Below are 24,687 nucleotides of genomic sequence, written 5' to 3' on the forward strand. Positions count from 1 at the left end.
AATAATTTTTATAAATTATGCATATTTTAATATGTAACTTTTAGGCAAAATTGATTAAAACTTTAAATCCGAAATATGTTTGAACAACAACAACAACTTTATAAATTATGCATATTAAAATATGTAACTTTTAGGCAAAATCAATTAAAACTTTAAATCCGAAATATGTTTGAACAACAACAACATAATATTGTAAATTACGAATGTTAAAGTATATAATTAAAGTATAATCAAATAGCAATTCAGAAAGGGTTATAGGTCGATAAAATATGGATGGCAACAATCACAATAATTAAAAATTAAAAGACATATAAAAGATTAAATTGATTATAATATTTTTATCAATGTCACATAAATTGGACAAGGGGAATAACATAAACTTTCAATTTAATTTTTAAAATTATTTTAGATTATAAGTTATTGTGATTTATAATTCCTTTTAGTATTAGTGACAAAAACTAAAGTCACAATTAAAAATAAAATTTTGTGGCTAAAGCTTACAATATTTAATGACGAACTCTAATTTGTCTCTATTTCAACAAAAAGAAATTGTGACAAAGACTTTTTGTGTCCAAAATTGTAACTAATTTTATGACAAATAACATTTTGTCACAAATTGGATACATTATTAGCGACAAAATAATGTGTCATTGATGAATTAAAATTTGTCACTAGTTGTACTTAATAAATGGCGCCAAATTATTTTTTGGTGGGAAACTTTACTGGACAAAACTTTGCTACGAAATTGTACGTTTCGTCACTAAAAGTATGTTGCACATACATTTAAATACGAAATGTATTTTTTGTCATAAAAGGTGAATAATTAGTGACGAATTTTATATCGTAACTAATAATTTCGTAGCTAAATATCACATTTGTTGTAGTTATATGCTAAAAGCATTAAGGAATCATCTAAAAAATATGACCTTTTTTCTACCCATGTTGGCTACACAGTTTATGGAGACTTTGAATTATCTGAACTCAAACTTGTCCCCAAATCAGTGCTCAATATTACTCCCAAAATGTAACTAGCTCATATGTTTAAAAACACAACTCTTTCTGTTGTTTGAGATAATTACTCAAAACTAACTAGCTCAAAAGCTCTCTTGGAAATCGTTGTCTCTTCTCTTGCTTAAATGTGAAAACATTTATTCTTTGGGAATACTTAGTTCCCATATAATCTTTTGAAGAAAATGAACTTCACTTTATATTCTTACTCAACTCAAAGCTCAAGTCTTAAAACAAGTTTAAAACATTTGTAAACGACTTCTTGAAAAGATACTAAGAACTCTCTAGACTTGGCTCTTAATTTTTCTTGAATTTGAATTTATGAATTCCAGGTTATGATTTGTGATAGGAAGGATATCGTGATGATTAAGAGTGTTTTTAGATAGTAAATCATGAGAAACGGTCAAAAAAATATTGTCTGGGAGCAAGTCTGCAACGCGGAGATGCATTTTAATATTTGGTCGTGAAATAAATTTTGAGACAGTGAGGTCCGCGATCTCTCCGCAACGCGAGAGGAAATTTCACTCTGAAGGAACAGTTCCACGTCGCGGACCTGGTATTCGTTTTCTGTCCGACTTTTACCTCGTTTTCTAACCCCAATTCGCCTATATTCGATTTTTTTTCTCAATTTCTCTTTAGAATTAGATACCCAACATATGTACACAAGAATCTACTCATAAACAACTCTAAAATCGACACGATTTCCTCAAGAACTCAACAATCCCATCCTAACTCAAGAATGAAAGCCAATTTCAAGAACACAATTCAAGATCATTAAACTTTAAACTTTCTAGAACGAAATTACACTGAAATTAACATGATTGGCGTGTGGGTGAACGAACCCAATGATATGTGAACTCACATACCTCTTTAGGGATCAACCCTTGGTGAAACGACCTTCGATTCCGCAAGAAATCTCCAAAAACGCCTTGACTTTTCTCTCTTTCTCCTCTTCTTGAACTATTCTCAAACCCTAGGCGTTAATTTTAGATTGCGTAAACTGAACCCAATCAGTTTAGACCCCTAATTAATTACTAGAAACGGAATAAATCTGATATGGTAAGGAAAAGACCAAAACACCCCTCTTAAATCCGGGTAACTTTCCTTAAATGGACAGCCCGACTTCAAACGGGCATATCTCCCTCATACGAGCTCGAAATTTACCAAACTTGGTGGCGTTGGAAAGATGATTTCAAGATCTTTCATTTTATACCTTGTATCCCACCTAAATCATTCTGTACGAAGAGTTATGGTTGTTTGAAGTTGACCCAAAACTCATACTTACCATATAATTTGCTATTTCCAAATTTGATTCTTTCTATTTTTAGCTCTTTCAAATAGCGAGGTGTTACATATAATTTAATTTTTGTGTTATGGCATTATAATTATAATTGATTAGATTAATTAATTTAATTAAAGTAGAAGACAAAACAATGTATGAAACATTATAAATTAGAAATAATGTTATGGCATTGTATTTATTTTTCTCCTTCAATTTACTTAATGTATTTACATCTTCAAAAAATAAATTAGTTACATCATTTCAAAAAAAAATTAGTTACTTCAATTAATGTATGATGAGTTTGATAATACTTGAATAATGTATGCAATATGCTCAGATATTCATATTGTCAATTGTCTAAATTCAAATTAATTTAAATAAAGATTGCTAAAAAAATGTTACTTTGAATGAAAGATTTTAGTTGTGTTACTTTATTGTCTATCCAATATATTGTTGCAAACACATACATATTGTTCATTTTTACCCTTTTTGTTTTATTTTTAGTTTTTCTACGATTTGTATGAATAAGGTTAACAACTTAATTTTCAAATAAAAATGAGAGTTCCATTTATATTTGTCCGACACTAAACTTAATCATTTTCTTAAATATGAGCAATCTATATTGATGGTAGTTTTCTGCAGCGTTAAAACTCAAATGGTTGGTGTGATGACAATTTTGCTTTTAAACATTTTGGTTGTAACATTATAAGAATTGAATAATTAAGCTTCATTTTGTTTAGATTTTAGTAATATAAATCAGCAAGATTATTCAATATTCTACTTGAAGTATATTGTTCAAGAGTAATGTTATAGCGTCTTTTGCAATTGTTTTATATTGTTGCAACTAGGGCTGTTCAAAACCGAACCGAAACCAATAACCCAAACCAAAAAAATATATTGGTTTATCCATAATGGGTTATTGGTTTAGCGGTTTTGATAACGATTTTGATTTTTTTTGTATTGGGTTATCGGTTCTTAACGGTTTTAGGTTTTTTCTTAACGGGTTAACCGATAACCCGACAGTAAATTAAATAATTATATTTAAACCATTTTGTATATAAAGTCTTTGACTTAGAGTTTGGTTTCCTACTTTTATTTCTGGTTGTCTCAAACTCTTGGTTATTCTACAATGTAAAAGTGTTTGCGTTTGAGAAAGATGTAACTTGTGAATTCATGTGCATGGTTCATTTGGTTTGTCGCCTTGTTTTAAGTGATTTTCAATGGGTTTTTTTGTGTCAAATCTTAATGGTTAAACCGATAACGATCAATAATCGATAAACCAATAACCGATAAGTCAATATCTTAATGGTTCTATAACGGTTTATCATCTCTACATACCGATAAACTTTAAAACCGAATCAACTGATACGCAACCCTAGTTATAACATATATTTTCACATGAAAAATTGTATTTTCACTTTCAAATTGGAAACACTTACACATGTATGTTGTTCTAATATTCATGTCATTTTAGAAAGTTTGAAATACTTGATAGGAATACACGTGCAAGTGCAAGTGCAACACACGTGTCCATAACTAGTATTACTAAAAGTGGGAAGCTCCTAACCTCAAAGTTGAATTACAAAAGTACCCTTTTATGATTTTTTTTAATTAAATAATTAATAAAAAGTTAATTAGACCAAATACATGGTTAGGTGTTAGAGCTTATCATTTCTTTATGAGGCTTTAATTGTTATCCTTTGAGCCTCTTTTGTTAATACTCATTCCCACAGTAGTTTAATGCTTCACACTTAGTTATGATTAAGTCAGAACATAGCCATTCTCGATTTGTTTAGTTATTAAGATTGATTCTACCTTTCGTCTTCCGCATTATTCTTTCATCTTCCCCATTAATAATTTTCTCTTAAAATCATTTCTTATTCTATACATTGCAATACTTTATAAAAACTTATAAGAAGTTGTATGTGTCCTATTATTCTATGTGTTCTATCGGTCAGAAATTCTCCTTTTTTCAGGTATATCTATGATTTATATGTAATTATATGTGGTTTAAATCTCATTCTTGATATGTTTGAGATGGTATATATGTTATTTAATATTAAGAAATAATTATCTTTTAAGTCGGAACTAATTGTCCCAATGAAAGATTTAGTAATGTACAATACATTTTTCACTGAATGTTATAAACACGAAGATTAATTATTTTAAATGTATATACTTCCATGCATATTGTCAGAGAGTAATTTCTTTAATACTTTGTTAATTATTTTATTCTGCTAGAAATTTAATTTAATTTATTCTCTACTTGCATATTGCAATTTGGAGTAGAAGTTTTTAGATTAAATGACTTTTTAATTGTCTTTAAACTGAAAGAGTACATATTTGCTTAAGAAAAAGTGCAAATGAAATTCAAATAAAAATATCAATTTATCAATTTTTTGTTCTCCATATATAGTTTTAATTGACAGGATGTTAGGTATCCAAACAACCTCTCTTTGTAAAGAAAGAAATCTTCTCTATCTTTGTTATGACAAATGTTATAGGCTTAGACTTTGATCTTCATCTTCAATTATTATTAGATACAATTTATAATTAATCAGAGGTCTCGGGCTCGAGCCCTGGGTATGGAGAAAATCTTGTTGGGAGCGCCACCCCCGAATGGGCCCTGCAGAGCATGATCCGGATTTAATCGGAGCTCCAATGTGGGCTCCGGACACCGGATGGAAAATCAAGAAAAAAAAAACTTGCTATAATGGGCATACCACTTATACGTTATTATATATTAATAATTTAGCGATAAATTCTTCTTTCTTTAGGTCATTTTTGGAAATGCTTAAAGTAAAAAATGATATTAATGTAAAAAAATCGTGTCACAAATCAATAACATAATAAGTTGATATAAAAAAACACCAACAACTAGAGAGATATCAATATCTACAATAAAAAATTTGATCATGATAAAGAAATTGAAACATCGAAGTGGAACATATACACTTAAAAATAACATCTATAAGAAAGTACTACGTACAATATAATTATATCACATATTTACACCTAATAATATAACTAATGAGCTCATTTTATACCATGCATATCTAACTAATAAATTATATGGATACACTTTTCAAGTTTAGATGACATCAAATAATCAACTCATTTTTTTTTTACTATTCTTTAAATTGAGCATGTAAGTCTTTTCACATAAAATTTTATATTTATTATTATACATATATTTTAATATTATCTTTATCTATATATATATATACTAATTTACACCGGACATAACACTTATTAGAGATAATATTGTTATGAAAAAATATCACCAATTAAATTCGGATACACGTGTGTGGCACGTGGCCAGAAACTAGTAGAAATATATATTCGAAAGAAAATGTTAAGAAATAACAGATGTTTTGACAGGCCATAGAAGGTGGAAAACTGAATTTGGTTGTTGCTGCATCAATCCTCTTTCTCAAATTTTGAATGGGATTGAGTAATTCAGCTCTTATCTTGTTTAGCTGCACCACAACCTCTCTCATGTTTATCCTTTCCTCTGGCAACTCTTTCAAACACAGGAATGCAACATTTATTATCAAAACCAGCAATTGTTTGATTTGGCTTTGGTTTTCATCAATTGAAAAGCCAATGTCGCTAACAAGGTCAGCATCCAGAATGTCCAGTGGAGAGAGATGTCCATTTATGCAAGCTTAAGTCTCCGCTAAACAAGTCATTTGTAGGCTTCTTTCTTGTGAATGTCTCAAGCAACAAAATCCCAAAGCTATAAACATCACTGCTAGTGGAAATTTTCCCGTCTAAACCATATTCTGTTTCAACAAATTCCCAGTTAAAATGTGTAGTTATCCATGTTACAGTATAAAGTTATGGTAGACATAAAGGAAAAAAGTAACCAGCATAGGACACCTTCATTTCAATAAGACATTATCATACCTGGAGCAATAGTTCCGAGAGTCTTGGTTTGAGCCATGTTTCCTTCTTGTGCCAACATTTTTGCAATTCCAAAATCTGCAACATGAGCAGTCAGATCCTGATCAAGAAGCACGTTACCTGGCTTCAGATCACAGTGCACAATGGGCACTGTATAATCATGATGAAGATACTCCATGGCTAGTGCTACATCGATCATTATATTGAGTCTTTCAACCAGGCTCAAGCAATTTTCATCAGAGTATAATCTTTTGTCTAAGCTTCCATTAGGCATGTACTCCAGCACAATTGCTGTGAAATCCAAATTTGAACAAGTCGACACTATCTTGACCAAGTTTCTGTGTCTTACATTGCTCAAAATTTCACATTCTGAATCAAAATTTCTTAAACCCCGTTGCCATTGCATATCAAAAACTTTGATTGCAAAGACAGCACCACCAGAAAATGTACCTTGGTAGACTGTACCGGAACTTCCAATTCCTATTAGCTTGGACCGACTGAAATTTTCTGTAGCTTGGAGAAGCTCATAATAAGTGATTTTCTGATGTGCAATTCTAGGAGGGTAATCCGATTCATTGTTTCCAATCACATGTTTTTTTCTTGACCAAATCATCCATGTGAAAAACAACGCGACCAATATCAGAAATGTTACAGCAACAGGTACTGCTGTTCTAAGAATAATGGACTTTTTCCTTGTTGTCTTTCTACCTTGAGCTGGACATATAGGAATATATAAGTCAGGTGCTCCACAAAGTCTTGGATTTCCCATCAAGAACCGGTAATTAACATTTGCAAATACCCCTTTCTTTGGAACTTCTCCTTGCAAGTTGTTGAAAGAAACATTGAGATACTTGAGATCTCGCAATAGCTCAAGAGATTTGGGAATCACACCTGATAGAGCATTAGTAGACAAATCCAGAGCCTCAAGAACTATTAGATTGCTAAATGTGTCTGGTATGGGACCTTGTAATGCATTTCTTGACATATCTAGTGAAACTAGATATTGAAGAGACCCTATGGAATTGGGTATTTCACCAAAAAACCTATTGAAAGAGAGGTCCATGATCCTCATTGCTTTCAGAGTTCCCACATCAGAAGGGAAGAAACCATGCAGCAGGTTTCTCGATAAGTTCAGACTATCAAGCTTTACTAATCTCCAGAAACTTGAAGGTAACTTTGAGCTGAAATTGTTGGCAGCAATTGACATTACTCTTAATTCAGTCAGATTTCCGATACACGAGGGTACTTCTCCTGACAGTCTGTTTTCTCCCAAATGCAGTAGACCTAATCTTCCTATGCTGCACAGTTCAGCTGGAAATGTCCCTTCTAATTTATTTCTACTAAGATACAGCCTTTCCAGGTTTTGCAGGCCAACAAACGAGGGGGGCACATTACCGACAATGTTATTACTTGCTAATCCCAGGAAAATCAAGCCACTTAAGTTTCCAATGTTTGTTGGCATACTGCCTCTAATTCCACAGTCCAATGCATCAAGGACCCTGATATTGCTTGATAAATTTCCTATTGATTCCGTAAAAATTCCATTCAAAGGATTAGATGCAAGAATCAGGTACACCAGATTCCTGCTGGTTACCAATGAATTCAAGAAGTCAAGTTGTGTGGCTCCAGGATTGTTTTCCAACAGATTATTTTGCAGATTTAGAGCTATAAGGTCCACCAGGTTACCTAACATCATGGGAATCGGTCCGGTAAAACTATTGTTTGCAACTTCAAGATTTTCAAGCTTTGAAGCATTGCATATTGCAGCGGGTAGATCTCCACTGAATTGGTTGTGTGAAAGGAAAATCTCCTGCAAGTTAGGTAGCCAAGTACCAAGATCATACGGAAGATGCCCATTTAAGTAATTATGCCTGGCTTTGAGGATTTCAAGAGACGAAATATTGAATAAGCTGGATGGAATGGTACCAGAAATTCGATTATATTCAAATTCAAACCAGACTAGTTCATGCAACTTACCAAACTCATTTGGAATATTTCCATGCACATCATTTACAGTGAAGAAGAGATGAGTAATCTTTGATGCATTTGATAAAGAAACCGGGATTTTCCCCGTGATCCTGTTGCTGTCCAGAAAAAGATGTTCAAGGATAGGAAGATAATTACCCAAATCACTTGGAAGTTCCCCTGATAAGGCATTTATCGAGAGATCCACAATTTGTAATCTTGAAATATTGAAAATTGAAGCAGGTATCGATCCAGTGAAGTCATTGCCACGAAAGGAAAGGAGCCTCAAATTGGTAAGATCACCAATTTCATCAGGTATTTCACCTTCCAAATCATTTTCATGCAGATAAAAATATTCCAGATTTGATAAGTTACCTAATAAAGGTGGAATCTTTCCTGTCAGATTATTGTCGTTGAGACGCAAAAGTCTAAGTTGACTTAAACGACCAAGTTCTTGAGGTATGCTTCCTTTGATCATGTTATCTGATAAATGAAGTTCTTGCAGTACACGACAACGGCTTATATTCAGAGAAATAGTTCCATCAAGAGAATTCCCAGTCACATTAACAAGTCTCAGTTGTTGCAAGAAGCCCAACTCACTTGGTAAATTGCCATTTAAATCATTTGACCTGTTAACTACTTCTTGACTATGACTCTGATTTAGATTGAATTAATTATATTCAAGCTGACAGATTCTGAAAAGTTCAAACAAATACATAATCTGTGTGTCATTTCTAAAGTGGACAACTAAAAAGGGACGGAGGGAGTACCATGTAGTTATCTGCTCCAATCAGTTATCCCTCTTCTTTTCTTTTGTTGGGAATTATACCTGTGCTGTTTTTGTTTTGGATTAAAAGCACAATCAAAAGTATTTGCAAGTATCTTACAAAACCTGAAACATAAACCCTATACCCCCTCCTACTAATTGTTTGAAGTTTTTTTCCACATATACATAATACACCTATTCCATTTAGATTGTGAATCACTAGACTGGTACAATGAGGCAACTATATCAGTAGTCATATTTATTTTGTATACCTGATTTACAGAAATGGCATGGACATGCACACGCTAATATTACAAGGTTGGATCAGCCGACTTTCGTATAAAGGAAACTTAATGAACAATTTTATGTACTAGCATACGTACACAACTCTCACTCCTCGAAAAACCTGTTGTTTATTCCTGTTCTATATAACTGCAAACCAGAAGATGTCGAAACAGTAATGTTGGTGTTTGCAGGTGCAAAAAGGACGTCACCTTCATGGATAATCTCCTTTAATGATGAGGTTAATGTTCCCTCTCCCTCCACGACCATAAAAATGGATGGACCGGGAATAGCAGGAAATTCAGCAGTTGATTGTTCGGGAAGAATACAGCGATCAACTTCAAATTCATCAAAAGGAGGAATGTACCTCATAACATGAGGATTTACTGCAGTGCCCAGCAGAATTTCAGGAAAACCCTGCAATAAGAACAGATGTAATTTAGATATAAACAGAGACCCGATATCATGTTAAGTGCACTTAAAGGAAATCTTGCCAAATATTAGCCTCTGCCTGCACAGCCCAACAAAACTACTAATGGGTTATAGAAGATGTTCTCATGCATTTTCTCCTTTTTTACAGTGGTAGTTCGGACCAGGTTACATTCTGATGATTGTTGACCAAGTTCCAGGAGCATTACTAGTTTAGGAATGTACACATCAATTAAACAGACAAGTAACTTAAACAACTTAAAATATTCTTGATGGAAATTTGACCCTTGAAAGAAGCTCAATTTAACAATCATAATCCTAAATGTCCTAACATTTTTTTGTCAATAACTTGATGTCAGAATAATGCAACTCTTTCACAGTCTATTCAACTTGAAGCACATATCAAGGTTGCTGTTATATTCAGATTCCAATCATGAAATTTAATTTTGAAGAAGGGAAAAGGTTCACATTCGTCTTTGTACTATTCGAATAGTTCAATATGCCTTCCTTTTCACTTTTGGTCCATTCATACCCTTGTCATTAACAAATCGTCTCATATTTGCCTTTACCAGTTGCCATTAGGGAGCTCCAGGTGTAAAATCAATGTGGAGACATGTCCAAATATTTTTGAGAAAAAAGGTCCAATTTTACCCTTGGACTTTTGATTATGGATTTTAAAAAAAGCTTCATTAGGTGTCAAGGTTAAAAGAGAACTTTTTCCTGACGGCATGGATAATGTTAGACCAAAAGTCAAATGGAGGGCAAACTTGCTCAATTTAAAATAGTACAAGGACAAATTTGATCATTTTTCTTTTTAAGAATAATCCTAGTGGTGTCTATAACAGTACCTGTCTGTAAGTGAGCATTGAGCATAGAGTTTTAACATCTCTGTGCTTTGGAGTTAGGCCAGCACGTACCACGTTGTCTGATGTTGCCATGCATTCAATACAATCACCATATAAATAAGCATGAGGTTCATTTGCTCCTAAATATAAGGCTTCACCAGGATTGAGTTTCACATAATTTAACATGAATGCAGCCAAGACACCAATATCAGCTGGATACTGCTTCTCAAGTCTAAGCACCACTTGTTCTTTCTCTGTCAGCTCCCTTGCCTACAACATTAAGGATGAAATATCATAAATAAATGACAATGACCAAGATTGGTTTAAGTGAAGTTCAGCCCCATCACATTTCACTTTCCTGAATGCGCCATCGGTCTCTAGACATTTCATTTCATACATAGTAAAGAAGAAATCAAAGGAAAACTAAATCATCAAGTAGGAATAATATAATAAGCAATTAAGACACCATTAAACCAAACAAATTATCTCCTCAGTGGTAATTGAACAAGAATACGACTAGATGTAGTTTATTGGTTACCTAAATTCAAATTTCAGCTAGCCCTTTTTACAGTTAATGTGGGAATAAAGGAGTGATTCTCTTTGTTTTCTTGTGGGGCATTAAAGAGGGCAAAAATAGCTCAGATATTATTTTTTTTGATGAAGTAGATCAGATATTGTATTAAAATACATAATTCACATCTTCAAAGTAATGTGATCTTTGAACCACCACCAGTATCCCATCCATCCAAATCTATTACAAAACTGATAAAAAGAACATAACAAAGATTGGAACGATGACTAAAGCCAGCTCATAAAGGTCAATTCATCAGAGTCGATTCTAACTCAACTCTTCTGAAAATATTTCTGTTCTTGTTTTTCTGTTGTTTCTCAATCTTTCTTTTTTATTAGTATTATTTTAAGCTGTTTCTATACTCTACTTTTTGCCAAATCCACTCTTTTCTTTCCTTGATCATGTCTTCTTCACAAAGATATAAGGAACACTCTTAATCTTCACCACAGACCAACTCAGCTTTAATTTTTTTCTACTCCTGTTTATCTTTTCCTTCTTTTTAATGCTTAATCCCCATTCACTCAATAGGAATTAGATTTATCCATCATTTAGGTTCTTGATTATATGAGATGCTCATGTTGCTGAATTGTGAATCAATATTTTAATTTGGCATCCAATTTCCTCAAACCATCAATTGAAAGGAGAAGTGTCCTTTTGAGAGAAAATAGGCACAACACAAAAAGTTGGGGATGAACAACAAATCTGCTTAAGATGGAGCTTGAACTGTTAAGATAAAATGATACTCTCAAACCTCACTTCTTCCAGAACCAAACTCTTTATGCAAGTAGTCCATGTGTTTAGAGATGGGTAGGAAAAGGGAGCTTTTAGATGAAAAATGTTTACCAAGACAATGAAGAGCATAGTTCTCCAAAAACACAAAGAATTACTCCACATGAATAAATGTCCACCATGCTTTAGTACAAGAAGGAAACTTACAGCTAGTACTTGGATAAAACAAACACATTGTAACTTCTATCTGATCAAGGACTACATTGACTATACCTGATTTTTAACGTGTAGGCGACTAATAAGCTTAGCTATCACTTCAGCAACCACATCCTTGTTGGCTGACATCAGCTCAGTAAATACTGATTGTAGCACTAATTTACCTTTTTCCTTCCCATCATCCTCATTCAATTCCAATACCTGCTCTGTGCGTGCAGTACCGACCAATTCGACAATCTCGGGCACAGTTTGAACATTCAACTTAAGCTCCTACAAAAATTGCATAAGTAATTGTAAATCACATTGAACACAACTTTTCCTTTTTCAAATAGTCATTGAATTCTAAGTTCATTTTTCATCTCAAGCTAAGAGGCACATTCTCAAGTGAATCAACCACCTGAATATCTTACAGCATTCTTCTGCATGCATTGTTATGTTGACACTATGATGAGCTTGAGGTCCAGGATAAGCTCCTTTAGGCTTGCAGTCTAACAAAATATGGATGGCAAAACTGGAAGCGGATGTGAATATGCCAGTTTTTAAACACAAGAACAAGCAGTAAGGAACCTTTCATCACCGTTCTAGTAGCTTCTAACCTCCTTTTCCAGATATTAAATATTCTTTTCCTTCTGGTTGTTGGAGGAGAACACTATAAGCTCTCGTTATTATTGTTCAAAAGAGAAAAAATAGCAAATATAATAAACAAAAACACAATTTCCAGCTAAACAACTCCATTAACTCCCTTCGCTCTTAAATCAGACAGGTCCACGAACATACCACCAGGTGGGCTATTTATCTACCACTCCGAAGCACCTCTACCTCTATAATGCAACCCAATTATTACATTAATCAACTAAAACAAGTTGCTTAACTCTATTTTAAGGGGATTGTAAATTTATGGGTGCCTCAAATGTCCTGGATTACGAAGCCTAACATAATTCAAAAAAAATTAACTAGACCTAAGAACCACATAGATGTTTGAGTACCTCGAGACTTATAAATCCACATAATGCCTCAAATTCCGTCAACGCCAATGCCATCTCCGGTTTGTGATTGTCATCCTTATAAACATCCGGAAGCTCACTATGCAGACGAGAGGCTAAATCCTTGTCTGGATGGGCCTGTATGGACAAAGCTTTTGCAACAGATAGTACCTAAAAACTCCAGACATGTTAGAATCTTATCAAAATCATACTAACAGCCAAGTATAAACAGCTTCAACTCGCTCAAAATGCATCAAGTTAAATTAAAACAAATTCAATTGTCCCATTACATGATATTACATACTCAGGTAATTTCTCTTGCCCATTTCCGAAACACCATTACTCAAACTTTTTTTCAAATGATTTTAAATATATCTAAATTTCTTTTTCTATTTTTTTTTTAAAATAAAATAAAATAAGAAGAAATCTATGTTTGACCTGAAACCGAAATTATATAATTTGTCTCTGTAGCTATTTAGGCACGAGTATAATGCTATCAAAGAGCATGATTAAAAATCAGAACTCTAAATAATTTGAGAAGAAATTAGCTTTGCCGACATTTCAAACTCCCTCAAAAAAGTAAAATTTAGTGCAATTTTACCTTGAAGAGAAAAGGAAGGTTAGTACCCCATTTGTTCACAACCTTCTCTCCAAGAACACTAGGGTTGTTTTGAATCCAATTCTTCAATGTTAACTTGTGTGTTTCTCCCTTACCATTAACCAACCCATTCTCAGTTACTTCTACAACATAGGAAGGCCCAGAATCGTGAGTCCCCATCCAAAATTCGGCATAAGGCTTCTCTTGGTCAACATAGTTACCACTATTGCAAGCATACAGCCGTGCTACACGAGATTCCTTCCCGGCTGGTCCCCAATCGTAATTCTTCACGCAACCCATCAACCTCACCAGCCTCCCTCTCCCATCCTTCGCCGACAACAAGTCAGACTCCATAAAGCAGATTAAGTTTTTTCTTAAAATAAAAATAAAAATCTCTCGTGTTTTTTTCCTCTGCGAAAGGCTTAGTAGTCTCTGTGTATGGTACAGAGGAAGGAAAGGGAAATAGTAGCTTCAGTTCAAGCAAAGATGATGAAGATTGAAGAAGAAGAAGAAGAATTTAGAGGGTACAGATGAGCACATGAATGTTGGTGTTGTACCATTCAAGAAAAGAGTGAAGGAGGGAAAGAAAAATTAGTGCGTACGGATTTTACAAGTTTTGGTGTTTATTCTTTATCACACGCAAAGCAGCGGTTTCAAATCTAATTAAGGGAAAACATTTCCTGCCAAACTTAAATATTTCTTCCCTTCCTATCTATATGACCAGGGGCGGTATAGAATATATCGAATTATTATATTATATTAAAAAAATTGATATTGTGATTTTGTTATTATAGTATTAGCTAAGTATATATTTTAAACTTTTTTTATTTATTATCGTTTTTTTATATTTAGAAATAACATATCAAAATATAGAAGATCACATTGAAGTATATTGCTATATAAATAACATATATATTTTATTAAATACTAAACAAATATGCAATTTAGTATTAGTATAAATTAAATGTTTAGAAGTTAAATATAATTTATTAACAAAAGGAGTTGTTTGTACTTTCTTTTGAATATATATTTATATGTATAATGGATTAGTATGATACAATTGAAACCTTTTTTAAATTGTTGAAGTCATAATATATACTCTATTATACGAGTATATATTAGTCAAAGTTGAACAAACTATAATTACTGATTTATCATACCACAAGATATCAAAACCAAATTTCAAAACACTGAACCATATCGAATTAAACTGATAAGATAATGATATAATAATTTTAAAAATCAAATACCAAAATTATGGTAGCAAAGTTTCAAATACTAGTATACTGTTTGTTACATGAACCTTTCTACTTCATTTGTCACATAAACACTTAAAAATTATTTTTAAAAATTTATATCAAATTAACATCAAATAAATAAATTGATGCGAAAGGGATATAGAATTAGATTTTGTCAACACCGAAATAATCAATATTAGTACGTACTAGAAGATTAGATTTTGTCAACTTAAAAATAGTTAATACAAAATTCAATTTGCATAGTGTTAACTATGTAATAGGTTGGGAAAATGTGGTAGTAGTAATTTCCATAGACCGGCTTACTTTACATTTTTTGACAAATTATTTCCACCATTTGAAGTTTGAACCATTGACAGAGTAGACATAAAAATGGTTATATATATATAAAATAAAAATAAAAAATAAAAAAAGCCTCAAAGAACTACTCTAATTAATTAGGAATTAATGATACCTAGTGTTAAAATTTGGTTATTATTGTATAGACCATCTAAATATGGTAGAGTATATTACGTGTTTTAATTATGATAAAGTATATATTTAGACATTCTGAATATTTTATTTCCTTTTACTTTTTAACTTCTTGTGTACAAATAGGATTGTAGTCTCTTGTATTCAAGCGTGAATATAATTATCAATTCTCTAAATTTTCTTATGTTTTCTCTGTCTCGTTTTGTAACACCTAGGTGATTGATTGATTGTTGGATACAGATCTATTTTTAAGCATACATATGACGAAAATCAATTCATTAAAGATAGCAGAGATGGGTATTCTTGTTTGAAGAATATGTGAACATATTATGAGAAATATAAGATTAAGAATGAGATTATATAAGATAAAGTTGAAGTGGTTCTTCGTGGCAAATAATTAAGATGATGAAAGTGATATTAAAACAAATAGTACATGTGAATAAAAGAAGTGTCAATGCACTGATAAGAAGATGTGAGAGATTGAATATAATAGATTTTTAAAAAGGTATGAAGAGGTTGACCCTAGAAAAATATCTTTAGCTTATTAGAAAAATGATCTTATATAAGAAAATTTTAAAAAATCGAAGGTAAAGGGAAAATGATAATAGGATAGCTCATGCGCATTGTAATATTAGTTGGCATATGCTAATTATATGCATAGTGCTATTTGTTATTTCATTTGTTATGTTTATTTTGTTGTTTTGTTATGTGTTTTGTTTTTTTCTATCATACTTAATTCCATGTGTTTTAAATTAACTATCTATCAAAAATAAATTTTATATCTCACAAAAATAAATATACAAATATTTTTATATATTCTATCATTCTCAAATTTCGACTCAAACTACATAGTAGAGATAGTTGATAAGTTTAAAGTAGGGGGAGGAAGATGAGCACATAAATATGGAATTGCTGAAGAGTTACGCAGTTTGTTTTAAGATTCTGAGTCGGTGGGTCGGTAGTGTTGATCGTGTGTGGTCATCATCACATGCACATCCACAATAACAGAATTTTGGACCTTTACGTATTTATGTTAAATAATAATAAAAATATCTAACTTCTACTATGGTTTCTTCTTTTTTACTTTTTTTTATTTTTATGATATATAAACTATTGGTTGAAAATCTACTGTTTTGATCTCATTCAATATAGTAATAAATTTGAATGTTAAATACTCGGTCTGAAATTACTTGTTTTATTTTGTTTTTTAGTTCATTTTAATTAACTTTTTTCTTGACATATTTAATATTATAAAATTAACGAATATTTTAATATATTTTTAATTTTAAATCACAAAATTCAAAGTTGATTTTACTTTTTTAAACACAATATCAAATCAAAATTAAAAAAACAAATTAAAATACGAAGAAGTAAAAAATTCAGTGAGCGTCTTAAACGATAGTTTAGCTGTTTTGCTCATGGCTACTTACTTGTATATTCTTTGTTTTGTTTATAATATTATGATGCAATTTTAGATCCTAGCGATGCATGTTTATTTTGTGACCATAGAACAAAAAGCAAATCCTCAATGCGTTAAATGGATAAATGTTCATTCATTTTCAATTAAAACTTTGTATTTATTATTTAAAATGGACTTCTCACCGTAAATTTAAATTAATCAAATTTAAAGGATAATTTTATTTTATTTAAAAAAAAAATGTAACCGTGTCACGCTTCTAATGCTTCATGTTCGTCTAGAAGATATCTAGATTTGGGGCCAAAAAAGAAGACTACGATTTGGCAAGCTGGCGTGAACTTTTATAATTGGAAGAATATATGCTGAGTTTTTTTTTTCTTCAAAAAAAATTCATTTAAATGTCTTATCTTGAGGTACACCTTATTAAAATGAGCAACTTTCACATATAGCAAACACAAAAATTATATTTGTATGTTATAACTATAGTTTGCATAATTGTGTTTCATAGCAAACTTTATGATTGTTATGGCTATTTCGCTATACATATATACAAAAGAAGCTGGCTATTTCGCTATACATATATACAAAAGAAGCAATTGTATAATTTGTTTCGATATACATATACAAAAGAATCAATTGTGTAATTTGTGTTTGTATAAAGTTGTAATGACCCGGAAGGTCATTTTTGGAAATTTTGAACTATTCGTTTAACTTTAGATAATTAGTTGATGGGTAAGTGTAGATATTTGACTTAATCGGTAGTTAATAGGCTAAAGTGATCATTTATTAAGAACCTATACCACTTGACCTATATTTATTAAAATAATTTAATGGAGTTTGTCACTTTAAATTTATAATTATTATTATTCTTTAAAGAAATAAAAACTACCCTAAAAGGTGTGTGGTTGCCGCATCTGCAACGAAGAGGACGACCTCCTGGTAAGCAATTTTTCAAGTGTGTGCCTGCATACAATTATTTTATTGTTGCATATATACAATATATAACTCAATTCGTATTAAAAGAGATTAGATAAGAAGTGTAGGTTTTAAAGTTAACCAATCCGTAGTGTTTCGAAGTTTAACGGGGGCAAGGTTTTAATGTACACTATTATTAACCAATGATAATAAGGGGTAACGAATTAATTGATGAGTGATGGTTAGTTAGTAATTTAGTTAATGATTAGTCTACTGATTGGGATATACCATGAGTGGGTAATGATGATTTTGAAATAGATATAGTGAGTATATTGATTTCTGCAAATTTCTAGTTCCAGCGAGTAACATACTGTTTTCTTTTTGGACCTTGATATTTTCTTATTTTCCAATTTCTTATAATTATCGCATTATGATTTAAATTTTTATCTATTAAATATTGATATATTATATTATATGAAAACTATTAGGGTTGTATTATTTGGAGAAATTGAAACTTACTCCTAGACTTAAAACTTGGAAAATATGATAATTGAAATGTTAATTGGCATCAAGATTAGGAACTTGGTTGTATATTTGAGTGAGTTTTTGAGTCTAGACTAAATATAGAAATGTAGGTGTTGTTAGTCTTGAAATCTTATTGTGATCATTTATTTGAATAGATTGCTTTGAGTTGGAAGTTCAACAAAAAGGGGAAGGCTCAAGTTTCGGAGTGAATTCTTGATTGATTGAGGCAAGTGGATTTCTAAACCCTTGTTATGTGTATGGAATTCGTGTGTTTCCTTGTAATATGTGTTTGGAGGTAATGAGACTTGGTGATGGGTTGACTTGTCCACATTGATTAATTCTAATAATGAAAAATGAGTAATAAAAGGCAATGTGATTAATTGTTTGTGTGTGATGTGTTGAGAATTGTCTGTGACGGACATTGGTACGAGTACCTGTGTTATAAAAGGGAAAGTTTGTTACTATAAAATGCGGATTGTAATTCGAGAATGCCAAGCATATGGGCATTAGTTGATATCATGTTATTGACTTGATTTATTATGTGTGATTGTGTTCTTTATTGAACCTGTATACTAGTGATAGTTGAGGTGATTACATATAATATTGATATTTGATTGAGATGCATCATCCCTTTTATTGAAATCATATTGTGCACATGCATTGACATGAAATTGAGTATAAGTTGGGCACGTGGAGATCGTCCGTGTTGGGGATGGTGAGATGTTAAGTTTATAATTTGGGCACGTGGAGATCGTCCATGCGAAATTTATTTGATTTATGGTAGTGCGTTGAGATCGTCCGCACAGACACGTGGAGATCGTCCGTGTCGGTATATGGACCTCGGGAGTTCCCCATGGGTCATGAACTCTTGATGTATTTCCGAGGATTATCATGTATATACAGTTGAGAGAGTACTTGGTATTTTGAGGCATATCATTTCATGATGTCATATTGCATTGCATCCCATGACTTCCTTCATTCTTGATGATTATGTGTTTTATTGGTGGTTGGAAAGTACTTGATGTTTGATTACCTCTATTTGATGAACTTGATCTTGTATGTTGTTGATATTTGTGAGTGCCTTTTTCTGAAAGTTGTGATTGATGAATATTGAGTTTGTTGTTGAGGATATGTAATTTGTTAAAGTGATTGTTGTTGAGCTGGGTGCTATGTAAATTGTGAATTGTGAATTGTTAGGTTGGGCTAGTTTTATGCAGGTTGTAGTTGTGGAGGTTCGGTTGGGATGTAAGGAGTACCCGTATTTTATTCCCTTAGCCTGTGTTTAGAGGTGTACTTGCTGAGTACCGTGTGGTTTGGTACTCACCCCTTGCTTCTACAATTTTTTTGTAGGTTACGAGCCTAGATTTTGTGATACTTTCCATTCTCTTATTTTTCGAGGCTTCTTGGAGATTTGTGAGGTAGCTGTTTGTCATCTCAGCGAACCTTCTTACTCCTATTTATGATATTGTTCTATTTTAGAGACAACATAATTTAAGACTTACGTTTTCTTTCAAATCTATTGTAATACTTTAGAGGCTTGTACACGTGACAATCAGATTTTGGGGGGGTATTTTTGAGTTAATTATGAAATTTCCGCATTTTATTGTAATGGGTGAGTGTTAGGCTGACTTGTCTTGGTGGGATAAGACGAGTGTCATCACGTCCATTTTTGGGTCGTGACAAAAGCGAGAAAAAGACAAAGTCAACAGAGAACTGGGCAGGGGAATATTTGTATTGTATAATTACAAGTGTAGAGGATGAAGATTTATGTATTTGCATGTGTATATACAATTTCCTCTCGCTTTATACAAACGGAAACGCAATTTATACATTTTTTTTTGTATAAAGCGAGAGAGGCGAGGGAGAGACTGGCGAGCGAGATCTGGGAGAGTGGCGAGCAAGATCTGAGAGAGGGGAACAAAAATACATGTATATATACAATTTTCTCTTGCTTTATACAAACGCATTTTATACATTTGTGTTTGTATAAAAGTGAGAGAGGTGAGGGAGAGACTGCCGAGAGTGGCGAGTGAGATTCACCATGGGGAGAGGCGAAATAGCAACAGTTTGCTACGGGGTACAACTAAATCAAATTATGGTTATGACATTTAATTTGAATTAATAGTTTGCTATTATATACAATTTTCCCTATTAAAATTTGTACCTAATAAAACCCCTTAAAATACATTTAGTCAAAAACAACAACCGCTGGAATTTACACGTGATGATGTGAAAAAACGAAACATCAACAAAAAAAAAACGTTTTTGAGGATAGGCAATAAAATAGGATGAGGTGCTGAAGCTGAGAAATACTCTATTACAATTTACAAGTTCAAACAGTCTTTCTATTAGGATTTGTTTTCAATTATTTTCAATTTTATTATAATCGTATTTTTCATCATTTTCATCACGTTGATGTTACGTGTAATAATATAAATTATGCATATTAAAAAATTTAAACATGAGATCTCAAATAATGTGATTAAGACATAGCTATGGTTCAGGAAAGTACTCATTTTTTAAGTATATATTTCAGTACTACTGTGGTTTCAATGCTTTTAGGAAGAGTTTAATCTGACTCGGAAAAGTTCACAAAGTTAATAGTTAGTCGGTCAGTTAGAATAATTATATTTGCTTGTCAAATATATGTATTAAAAATATATATATTCTATTTTGTATAAAAAATATATACTTTATATACCTTATAATAATATGCGTAAAGAATACATTTGTCGGCTGTTATTTTGTAGGGCGATAATATACTTTTCCTATTTATTTATGAAGGTAGAAGATGTTTGATGATTGAGCTTGGGTATAACCTGTCAATTTTAAGACATGTTGAGTTAATTAAGTGGTGCTACTAAGAAAAAAAGTGATTAATTTTGTGCCAAACTTTTTAAGAAATTAGGTAAGAGTATAATATGCAAAAATAGTGTGTCAAAACAAAATGGTGAGGCAAATAATTCAATGTAGGGTGTGTTTGGTATAGTGCAGTGAAAATACATTTCAGAAAATACTTTTAATAAATCAAGTCATTTTCTTAATATTTGGTTTCCATAAAAAAAAATTTAAGGTAAAAAAAAAATTCTTAATAATTCAAGGGAAAATTGTATATAATAGCAAACTAATAATTCAAATTAAATGTTATAACAATAGTTTGATTTAATTGTATCTTATAACAAATTGTTGCTATTTCGCCTCTCTACTGGTGAATCTCGCTCGCCACTCTCGTTTTTATACAAATGCAAATGTATAAAATGTGTTTGTGTTTGTATAAAGCGAGAGAAATTTGTATATATACATATATTTTCGTTCCCCTCTCCCAGATCTCGCTCGTCACTCTCCCAAATCTCGCTCGCTCACTCACCTCTCGCACTTTATACAAAAACGTAAATGTATAAAATGCGTCTGTGTTTGTATAAAATGAGAGAAAATTGTATATATACATATATTTTCGTTCCCCTCTCTCCCCTCTCCCAGATCTCGCTCGCCACTCTCCCAAATCTCGCTTGCTCACTCGCCTCTCTCACTTTATACAAACACAAATGTATACATTGCGTTTGTGTTTGTATAAAGCGAGAGAAAATTGTATATACAAATACAAATGCATATATTTTCGTCCTATCCACTTATGATTATATAAATACGTACGATCTTCCCCTGCCCATTTTTCTTTTGTCTTTCTCTCTTTCTCACTTTATACAAACACAGATTATATAATTGATCTTTTGTATATGTATACCAAAGCAGATTATACAACTACTTTCTTTTGTATATGTATAGCAAAATTATACAACTGCTTTATTTTGTATATGTATAGCGAAATATACATATTTATGTTTGTTATGGAGCGCAATTATGCAAATTATAGCTATAGCATACAAATATGATTTTTATGTTTGTTATATGTGGAAAGTTGCTCATAAATCAATTCGTGCATAGTTGGGCCAGTTCAAATACTCAATTTAGCAGCCCAGCTTGCAATGAGGCCCATGCAGTAATCGACAGCCCAATAAACTTCACAGAGATTTACACAAATTGGATATTTAGGGCTCGTTTGGCCATGCGATATAATATCATGATATGGAATCATGATATGATATCATAATATAGAATTATGAGATAAAATTAAAATTTTGTTTGGACATGAGATATAGAATTTTTGTGTTGTATGTTTTCTCATAAACATAAGAATCTCATAAGTGGTAAAACTATTAAAATAGCTCCAAATGTTTATTCAATCTTACCAAATAAACAAAAATTTATAAAATCGCATAATAAATTATTACAAAGTTATTTGTTCTCCACTTAGGTAATTGTTTCATCAAACTTTAATTCAATAAAAAAAGTTGAACATAAATTGTAGTGTTTTAGTCTTTAATATAATTTTCTCACATAGTACGGACAATTTCCTCATGTTAAACTTGCATTTCTCGATCATGTGACCGAGAAGACAAACCAACATTGTTACTTTGAGCCATTTGTTGGTCAATATTATCCGCAACTATATTTTCATGCTCATAGACCATAAATATTTCATCAGTCCTTTGGTATTCTCGCAAATAATTATGTAACATTGCACAAGCTATGACAATTTCCACTACATCAATTTGATCTGCTCTGTTGTTCAAATAGATATAACTATAAGTTGTAATAAATACAAAACGGTAGAAGTAATAAATTAGGTGTTGGAATAATGAAGATAACAAATTTATTACTCAGCAATCGGTTGGTGTGAGTCAAAGTGACTGTATGTTGGTGAGAATAATAAACTTTTTGTCGGTGAAAATAATAAATTTTTAAAAATGATGATGTCATTATAAAATTTATTTACATATGAAATAAATGGTTAGTAGATATAAATGTGGGGTTGTTTTAACAAAATATAAACTTGTGGATCAAATTTTGTATTAAAAATATCTCAAATCATGATATGGAATTTCCATATCATTGTTTTTGGAGAATATAGAATCACATCTCATGATATGGAATCAACGTAAAATCGCATGTCCAAACGCTCATGGCCAAACACCTACTTAGGGCCCGTTTGGCCATGTGATATGGTATCATGATATGATATCATAATATGGAATTATGAGATGAAATTGAAGTTTTGTTTGGACATGCGATATGAAATTTTCGTGTTGTATATTTTCTCATAAACATAAGAATCTCATAGGTTGTAAAACTATTAAAATAGCCTCAATTGTTTATTCAATCTTTACCAAATAAACAAAAATTTATAAAATCGCATAATAAATTATTCCAAAGTTATTTGTTCTTCACTCAAGTAACTGTTTCATCTAACTTTAATTCAATAAAAAAAATTGAACATAAATTGTAGTGTACTAGTCTTTAATATAATTCTCCCACATAGTACAGGCAATTTCCTCACGTTGAACTTGCATTTCTCGATCATGTGATCGAGAAGACAAACCAACATTGTTACTTTGAGTTGTAATAAATACAAAAAGGTAGAAGTAATAAATTAGGTGTTGGAGTAAATGAAGAGAACAAATTTATTACTCAACAATCAGTTAGTGTGAGTTAAATTGACTATATGTTGGTGAAAATAATAAATTTTATGTCGGTGAGAACAATAAATTTTAAAAAGTAATGATGTGATTATAAATTTTATTTACATATGAAATAAATGGTTAATAGATATAAATATGGGATTGTTTTAACAAAATATAAACTTGTGGATCAATTTTTGTATTAAAAATATCTCAAATCATGATATGAAATTCCCATATAATTCCATATAAAAAAAAAATAGCTTTGAAAAGTGAATAGTCTTAAATTTTTGGTCCTACTCTATGAGCAAGTTTTAACAAATTTTGACTATTCATCTGGAAGTTTTCTCTACGAAGTAAATAGGATCAAAAGCTTAAGACTACTCATTTTCAAAGTCATTTGGTATAAATTCTTCTTAATATTTAATTCTTTCAAAAAAGAGTTTTGTAAAAACAGATTTACGATCATGCTTACATAGAAAAGTCCCAATGAATTAGAAGAATTTCAAATTGACGGATAAAACTTATCGTGTCATAATAATTATCAAAAAAAATTCTGAACAACAAATCAACACCATTTTTATCAAAATCCTAATTATCATCAAAATTGACGACAATAACATTGGTATAAAAGCTTTACAACTTTAAAATTGGCCCAAATCAACTCCATATTTGATATACAACCTTCTACTATATAAATACTAAATAACTTCCAACCTTAGATACAACGTAAGCCTTCAAAATTTAGTAGACCGCTTTACATTTTCTCAACAAGTTTTTTTAAAACATAACACAATCAAACAATGATGTTCTCTAATTTTACTCAACTAAACAATCCACAAATTTATTAAGAATAAATAATAGGGAAAAATGACAAATATACCTCCGAACTATCGTAAATAGTATGCAAATACTCTCCATCATACTTTTAGGACATTGGTGCCTCTGTCGTCCAAAAACTAGAGCATATATACCCTTTATACTAAAGGACATACACGTGTCATAAT

General features: G+C 31.5%; 2 protein-coding genes across 2 annotated transcripts; both read right to left on the bottom strand.

Annotated features, from left to right (window-relative positions):
- Positions 1–5,911: 5,911 nt before the first annotated feature.
- LOC125852962 (receptor kinase-like protein Xa21) lies at positions 5,912–8,639 on the bottom strand. Its single transcript, XM_049532654.1, has 2 exons — positions 6,200–8,639; positions 5,912–6,075 (listed from the first exon to the last, which is right to left on the bottom strand). The coding sequence occupies exons 1-2, from the start codon at positions 8,637–8,639 to the stop codon at positions 5,912–5,914; spliced, it is 2,604 nt and encodes an 867-aa protein (XP_049388611.1).
- A 289-nt stretch (positions 8,640–8,928) lies between these two features.
- Positions 8,929–13,953, bottom strand: LOC125852963 (mannose-6-phosphate isomerase 2-like). Its single transcript, XM_049532655.1, has 5 exons — positions 13,584–13,953; positions 12,986–13,153; positions 12,057–12,269; positions 10,487–10,753; positions 8,929–9,626 (listed from the first exon to the last, which is right to left on the bottom strand). Exons 1-5 carry the CDS (start codon positions 13,932–13,934, stop codon positions 9,318–9,320), a joined length of 1,308 nt encoding a protein of 435 aa, XP_049388612.1. The 5' UTR covers positions 13,935–13,953; the 3' UTR covers positions 8,929–9,317.
- Positions 13,954–24,687: the final 10,734 nt, after the last annotated feature.

The sequence above is a fragment of the Solanum stenotomum genome, unplaced genomic scaffold (genome assembly GCF_019186545.1).
Source record: "Solanum stenotomum isolate F172 unplaced genomic scaffold, ASM1918654v1 scaffold6799, whole genome shotgun sequence".
NCBI classification, from domain to species: Eukaryota; Viridiplantae; Streptophyta; class Magnoliopsida; order Solanales; family Solanaceae; genus Solanum; species Solanum stenotomum.

Coding starts and splice junctions, on each gene's coding strand:
- LOC125852962 (XM_049532654.1), bottom strand. CDS start 8,639: ATGATCAAAGGAAGCATACCTCAAGAACTTGGTCGTTTAAGTCAACTT. Junction 6,076..6,199: donor TCTCGGAACTATTGCTCCAG/GTATGATAATGT, acceptor TTGTTGAAACAG/AATATGGTTTAGACGGGAAA.
- LOC125852963 (XM_049532655.1), bottom strand. CDS start 13,934: ATGGAGTCTGACTTGTTGTCGGCGAAGGATGGGAGAGGGAGGCTGGTG. Junction 13,154..13,583: donor ACCTTCCTTTTCTCTTCAAG/GTAAAATTGCAC, acceptor TGGAGTTTTTAG/GTACTATCTGTTGCAAAAGC. Junction 9,627..10,486: donor CAATGCTCACTTACAGACAG/GTACTGTTATAG, acceptor TTCTTATTGCAG/GGTTTTCCTGAAATTCTGCT.